At 41.2% G+C, this 7,387-nt stretch overlaps 1 protein-coding gene across 1 annotated transcript; it reads right to left on the reverse strand.

Annotated features, from left to right (window-relative positions):
* Positions 1 to 935: 935 nt before the first annotated feature.
* cyp24a1 (cytochrome P450, family 24, subfamily A, polypeptide 1) lies at positions 936 to 7,006 on the reverse strand. Its single transcript, XM_068594858.1, has 12 exons — positions 6,749 to 7,006; positions 6,438 to 6,628; positions 6,244 to 6,337; positions 6,069 to 6,162; positions 5,562 to 5,653; positions 5,142 to 5,253; positions 4,151 to 4,296; positions 3,482 to 3,648; positions 2,639 to 2,717; positions 2,136 to 2,333; positions 1,920 to 2,031; positions 936 to 1,353 (listed from the first exon to the last, which is right to left on the reverse strand). The coding sequence occupies exons 1-11, from the start codon at positions 7,004 to 7,006 to the stop codon at positions 1,921 to 1,923; spliced, it is 1,542 nt and encodes a 513-aa protein (XP_068450959.1). The 3' UTR covers positions 936 to 1,353; position 1,920.
* Between the last annotated feature and the right edge of the window lie 381 nt (positions 7,007 to 7,387).

Below are 7,387 nucleotides of genomic sequence, written 5' to 3' on the forward strand. Positions count from 1 at the left end.
GGAGACGATATGTGGCCGATATATGTGACAATATATGTGACGATATATGGACACCAGATTTGAGAAAAGTGGTGTTATCTTTCAGGATGTTAAAAACTAGTGGTGGTGGAGAAGTATTCAGATCCTTATACAAAGTTTGGCATGAAGGAGCGCACATGAATCCACAAGTACTGTATGTTCCTCTTTTTACGTCGTCTTTTATTACCATATCAGGAAGTTCAATATAATTCCCCTGAGGATGAGTAAAGTTGAAGTTACTGGCAGGATCAGCAGGATTAATCTTAAGAATATTTGTCTTGTAACCAATTGATTTGAATTAGAAAAGGCTTTAAATTGTCATTATACCTTGGATTTATGGAGAATCCTTAGAATTTAGTAACTTACTTAATATAAGAAAAGACATTACAGTGTAGAAAGACAGAATAATCCGCCATCATCCGTTTTTTCTTTCCAGTATTTGCTGTCTCCTTTAAATTAAACAGTTGGAGAAAAAAAAATCGAATTTATGTCCAAACTGAGAGCAGAATTTATCACGAGAATCACAAGCAGACGTCTACTCATTTTAAGAAGTCACAAGACAATAGAGCTCGGGATCTACACTCTACATTATTCCAAAAACACGACTCAACTTTGTTTTAAAGTATTTCATCAAAAGCTTTTCTTCATCTGGAAAGGATTTAGATTTATTTCATGTCAAAATGTACAGATTAGTTAGCATTTTCCTGTGATAATTCTAATCCAATGTTGGACCAAGATCTGAAGAAAATCGCTTGTTTAATAAAGAAAAGAGAAACATTCATTCATACTTCCCCATACTACTTTACTAAGCTTTTTAAATATTTATTTAGCTCTGTTACTTAAGCTGTAAAGACTCCAAATCACCCAAAGAATTTAATACCAATTCTTGTTTTTCAAAAAGAAAGACAGACATGGCCTACATCTATGAATGTATTTATTTCAGTGAATAAAATATGTCTCTACATAAAACAATGTACAATATTATAATGGCACTTTATATACACAATGACAAATAGACATATGCATGAATATATATATATATAAGTATTAAACAAGGACAAGAAGTAGTTATACATTTACATACACAGCTGCCTTGGTACAACATTCAATTTGTACATGACAACTAGTATTTTGGTCAGTCATTATAAGTCATCAGTAATAGTTTTAAATAAGTTTGAGGTATTTGTGGCATGATTACATGTATAATAACGTCTATATATGTGTTCTATTTACAGAGCAGCAATACAGGGAGTCACTGGACCATCAGGGCCTCGGCAACAGAAGTATCATCTTTCTGTCACTACGTCCACAAGAGTTGAATATGGAGCCTGAGAGCTGAGGAACAGAATAAATAATAAATTAGTGTGAATGCTACAGTGTTGAGAAAGTCACATTAAATAACATCAGTCTTAAAGTTTGAGTTTGACATTTTGGATGATACATGGATTCACATTCAAGTGGAGAGTGATATAAGAACATTTATACCACTCATATCTGTCAAAGCTACTGCCAGTTAGCTTAGCTTAACACAAAGACTTGAAACAGCTAGCCTGGCTGTGTTCAATACCGTAGCTCACTAATCAACACATTATATATCGTGTAAAAACAATGCTTTACTGTTTTACAGGGCGTTATACTTTTATTTGCTCGCTTACCGGAGTCTCTGTTGGTTGAAAACCAGTAAAAATGTTTTAATTTGTGAGCTTTGTGCTGCACAGACCCAGGCTACTGGTTTCTACATGTTTCCAGTCTCTCTGCTAAGCTAAGCTAACACGCTTAAGCTTCATATTTAATGGACAGATGAGAGTTGTATTAATCTTCTCGTCTAACTCCCTTCTTTTTTTTTTTTTTTTAACATTTTAAAGCAAACCTTTTAGATCTAAGTCGACAGACCTGCTTACCTCATCTCTTAATGAATGCTACTGGAAGTTCTCCCTTGGGGACCAAAAGTCCTGAATGGACTACGTCGAGCGGCTCATTATCTGTTGCCACGATCTCATAATCTCTCACCAACTGTAAGAAACACAAGCAGAGTTGGATTTGATAAGTCGATTTAAAGCTTCGAGAACAATCCGCCGGATTGTCTATGAACCGAACTGAACTTTGTGTGATCTTACCCAGCACATGGCCAGCTGTAGCTGCAGCTCCGCCAGCCGGCGGCCGATGCACATCCTCTTTCCGATGCCGAAGGGAACGTAGGTGAAGGGGTTGATGGTGTTGTTCTTCCGCAGCCAGCGCTCAGGTTTGAACCGCTTGCTATCGTCAAAGAATTCCTCGTTGGAGCCCAGTGCATTGCTGTTTATCATTACAACAGTCTGCAAATGAAGGAAAACTCCAATTAAAGCATTGGTACGTTATTCCTAGGATTTTCAGTTGCTTGCAAAAGATAAATGAAATAGTAAAAGAGTCAAGAGTCTGAATAAAGACCAGTGAGAGTGGAAATCTGATCCTGCCATGCACTTTGCAAAGTTGCACCGACTTAAACATTTGCTGCATTTCGGCTTCGTACAGTATGTGAGCATCTTTTTTTTGTAACACGCTTTATCAGTCAAATGTTAATTAATACAAGAATGTAATCTGCTCATGTTAGGTGTATGTTCACAAGAACTAAGCCACTTACCCCTTTGGGAATGGCATAATCTCCCAACACAGTGTCTTTGTCCAAAGTCCTGCTGGTGAAAGGTACTGATGGCGATAACCTGTAAGAATTTGAAAGAAAAGAAGAAAAAAAAAACGCATGAGAATACGGCCTCAGTGAAGCTATGTAAAAGCATGACACACATATCTAAGCTGTTTATCTGGAGTTAAACATACTCCTGATGTTTTTCACAGTGTAAAAGGATGTGAGATATAATCTCCCCTCAGGGGTCATATACATTCCCGGTGTGACGTGGTCACGCCGTTAGCCTTGAATAACATGTTTGACAACTTGGGACCGCACGAGAAGAACTGTATAGAAACCCGTGTGAAGGGTTATATAATGACTTGAACGTGGCCGCGGGGTTTAAGCTGGGACCACACTGGTCGTCGCCAGACACGCCTGTGTATCCCATGTTGTTGAGGCAGTCATGGGTGTGATGTTTGCGCCATAATCTCTGTGAGCCACTGAGTGAAATCATGACGCAGCCAGTGAGTCTGATAGGAAATTAATCGGTGGATGTCATAACATGTTACTTTGGTAAATGTACTGACCAGTGGACAATGTTTTTACGCATTACTGTACTTATAGTGTGTTGCTTCCTGCTGCCTTCTGTCTTCAGAAGGCTCATTTTGTTGCCTTTGCTGTTTTTATGGCGTCTTGTGTCTGAATAATGTGTAATTTTCTTATAAATACATAAATAAAAATAGTGGGACGTATACAGCCTATGGAAGCCACTGCAGTGCTTTGCCTGCTTATCATTTCTCATCATGTGATTGTAGTAGCAGCCAGGAGCTTTTACTAGCAGCCCTCGTTGTACTGTACCTCATGGACTCCTTGAGGCAGGCCTTGAGGTAGGGCATGCTCTTGATGTGCTCTCCACATGGGTCCTGGCCGGGAGGAACCACCTCTTTAATCTCCTCCAGCAACTTCCTCTGGGCGTCAGGGTTACGGGACAGGTTGAAAATAACCCACAGCATACTGTTGGCGGTCTGAGAAAAGAGAAAAAAAAGAGGGAGAAGGAGAGAGAGAGAGAGAGGGGAGATGTCACTTATTGAGGCAGCTACTCTTTGTACATTCCTCACTGGGGTCCTAAAGGGAACTGAGGAATGCTTGGGGTCCCTAAAGGGCTCCTCAGTTACATCCACATTGCATACATTTTCCGCTTTAGAAGCACTGTAACTACAGCACCTGTTTGTTTTTAGAGGTTGTGCTTTTTTTTTCTTCTTCTTTTCTTTTTTCGAAGGAAAATAGGCGAAAGGTAAAACACTTAAAAAGTTCAGAACAATATGGCGCCGCTCTACCGCCATGTGATCTATTTTTCGTTAAGAGAATTCAAACTTAAGAGTATTCAAACTCGACAACAACACGTCTGTAAAGTTTCGAGACTCCATCGTGCACGGTTCTACCATCTTCTCAATTCACTTTTTCGCAAAATATCACACTATTTCTTTCAATGAAATATGTTTATTTGAAGTACAAAAGGTTGCTCACTGTCTCAACTCCTCCAATCTGTAGCTCTGTGATGGCGGCGTACAGCTCCTTCTTGGAGAGAGAGCTCTGGTGTAAGATGTCACCGATTAAGTCGTCCGGATCTCTGACGTCGTTCTTCGTCAGCCTCTTGTCGATGTAGACTTTGGCTGAGGAAACGTGAAAGAGTAAATATGTAAATATGACTCATAGGGATTTGGTGCAATACAGTATCATGTTCCTTTTCTACATACAGGTTTCTGTGATACTATCAATAAATAATATCACATTTTTAACTGATGTGCCTACACTGAGAAAACTGATTGTTTGGCTTGTTTGGAGCTGAATAAGACCTCGTACTGAGACAATAAGTTTATATATTGATTGAGTAAAAATGCCAAATATTTGCAGATTCCAGCTTCTCCAGCATGAGGATTTGCTTCTTTTCTCTACTTTACATCGTTGTGAAAAATATATATCTTTCTTCTTCTTTTTGACAGTAGACCGGACAGAACGAGACATTTGAAGTCGTCATGTTGGGAAATGTTGGTGGTATTTTCTGACATGGTCGAATATTATGTGTCAATTGTTGTTTTGTAATTCTGATCAAGTTGGGGTTCTTTGAGTTTTCCTTTTCCCCCCCGTTGGACTCATGCATTGGATTGTGTGTTCGGGCATGTTTTTATCTATCATAGGGGCACACAAGAGGGCACTTTAGAGGCCCTTCAGCATCACAGTCTTCTTCCGCCTCTGTCCCCCCTCCCACCTATGGCTACTACAAATATTAGGCAGATATCTCCCTCTTAGGTCACACGGTTTACTATGACTCGGACTGCCGTTTACTCAGAGTGCCAAGTACACAAAAAACACTGAGCCCCCCCCCCCTCCCTCCTCCCTCCCTCCTGTTCATGTCCTCACTATCTCTCTCTCTCTCCTCTGCACAGCTCAAGCTGTGCTGCAACGTTGTGAAATGAGAGCGATCGGTTCTGTAATATTCGTTTGTGTGTGTTTGTACCTGTGCTGAAGATGCGGTCCCACGCCGCCGTGTGGTTCCGCCACATTTTGGTGTTGAGTTTCTTGTGGAGCTTCACCGGTGTGACCATCATAAAGCCAAACGTGCTCATGATCTACACAGACAAGACAAGGAGGATGCAGTGTTTAAACTATGATCGTTTCACTTTGATGCAGCTATGTTGTTAAGATCTTCTGTTGTTTCTTGCACTCTTTGCCCTGTGAGACCTTTTTTATGAGTCTTATCACCTATTGACTGTGGATGATACCGGTTTGATCCAGTATGTAAAATCCCAGTATAGTGACCAGCTGACCGCACCAGCTTACCTCTGCCTGAGAGGAGCCTGACAAACGACGATGTTTCTACCGGTTCATTGTATCACCGATTGTCTCAACGAGTGGAGCAAACAGCAAGCGTACTCACTGTTTTCACGGCAGTGATGAAGTTCATGGCTTCCTCGTTGACTTCCTCCTGCAGAAGACCAAACCTCTTGTCATAGAGAACGAGGCAGATGGCTGTATGACAAAGAAAAGCAAAGATTGAGACTCAGATACAGATCTGTCTTATCAGTAAGTCAAAAATAATTTGATTATTCGACTTTTAGATATTACACATTATCTACTGCTCTATATGCCATGTTATTTGACCTGTTTTTTGACCATGATATTTAACTTGTATTCGGATAAAGATCAAAAAGACATGTGTGTAAAACTGCTATTGTGAATAGAGCCAAATACAGTTGCATTGGGCAACATAATGTCTTATGAAAGCAAACAGTACGTTTCTGATTTGATGACAGTTTTACGCTTTTTTTTTCAGTTGATGGACAAAACATATCAAGATATCAATAATCAACAGTATTACTTGATAATAAAAATAATTCACGTGCGGCACACGTGATTAATTTATCTATAAAATAGTTGTACTTACTCTCAAAGGACCATTTGTTCAACTCGAAGTACAAGTCGTCAATCTTCCCACTGACGTTTATTTTTCCAATTCTGCCAACGAAGTCCAACAACACCTGCATTCACGGACAGCAGCTGTCAGGCATCGATCATAAATACGAGTATAAAGACCACGCCCGATATTTTCAGTGTCTTACCTCATTTATTTTGCCATCGAGCTTCACCACCTCTGTTGGTTTCATGAGCTTCTGCTGAAACGCGCTCCTCACTCTCTGCCAGTCTTTCCCCTCCCTGCAAATAAAGACACAACCGGCTTTTAAAACAACTGGGACTACAATTGGACGTGAAGCTGGGAGGGGGGGGCTTTATATGAATAAACACGTGTACTTACTGAATGAGGAGCCCGTACGCCTCGTCTCTCATGTCTCTGTATGCGGTCCAGGGTTTGATCTCCAGTCTCTGAGGGTAATTTCCCTCCTTCCGATAGAGCGCCTCCAGCAAGCAAGGTGCGCCGATGTGCACCGACTCAAAGGTGCCCAGCTTCATCCGGAAGATCTTGCCGAATTGTTTATGATAATCAACCTAGAATGAGTTTAAAGAGTCATTCATTTCAAATATTCAACGTCGTTTCTATTCGTAAAAAAAAAAGAAAAAAGCGGAAAAAAAGGCTGTTTATTAACAAAGTTATGAATGTTACTTTACCACCGCCTCGTGTTGTCTTGCCAGACCTCCTTTCCGGATGAGTTGTACCAGACTGCCGACGATTGGCCAGTTGGTGGGTCCGGGCATCGCATCCAGGCTGCGCGCTCTGGAGGCAGCGTGCGGGCAGCGCACAGCCTGCGCAGCATCCTTCTCCTCCAGGACGCACACCGACGATGTGGGCTTGAAGTGCTGCACCCCAACGGACTTCTTTTTCAGAAACTCGACAATCTGAGGAACTTTTTGGATTTGCGACCTCATCCTCAAACTTGTAGATTTAAAGAAAGAAAAGAAAAAAAATAGCGGAATAGTTTGATGTTCAATCGCAGCTCTTCCTCTGTTATTTATCTTTGGAGTTTCTCGTTTCTTAGAAGTGTCACACCTTACCACGATATATTTATACCCTGAGAGTGTTTATTCCTGCCGTGCACGGAACCAATCAGCGATCGGTCCTGCATGGTGTGGCCGTCGAGCCCACCATTCATTTATCCACGTTGGGAGGGTATGACCCCAGATAGACCGAGGAAGTCCCCCCCAGCCCCCCTCCCCTTTATAAATAAACACACGGGCCACATCGGAGGTGACGCAGTTCGCTTGAACCGCGTTTAAGAGCGACCCGCGATTGGAAGAAACGAAACTTTG

The sequence above is a fragment of the Clinocottus analis genome, unplaced genomic scaffold (assembly GCF_023055335.1).
Source record: "Clinocottus analis isolate CAN_PGR_092001 unplaced genomic scaffold, fCliAna1.0.p SCAF_3, whole genome shotgun sequence".
NCBI lineage: Eukaryota > Metazoa > Chordata > Actinopteri > Perciformes > Cottidae > Clinocottus > Clinocottus analis.

Coding starts and splice junctions, on each gene's coding strand:
- cyp24a1 (XM_068594858.1), bottom strand. CDS start 7,006: ATGAGGTCGCAAATCCAAAAAGTTCCTCAGATTGTCGAGTTTCTGAAA. Junction 5,254..5,561: donor TCATCACTGCCGTGAAAACA/GTGAGTACGCTT, acceptor TTGTCTGTGTAG/ATCATGAGCACGTTTGGCTT. Junction 3,649..4,150: donor AGATTGGAGGAGTTGAGACA/GTGAGCAACCTT, acceptor CTCTTTTCTCAG/ACCGCCAACAGTATGCTGTG.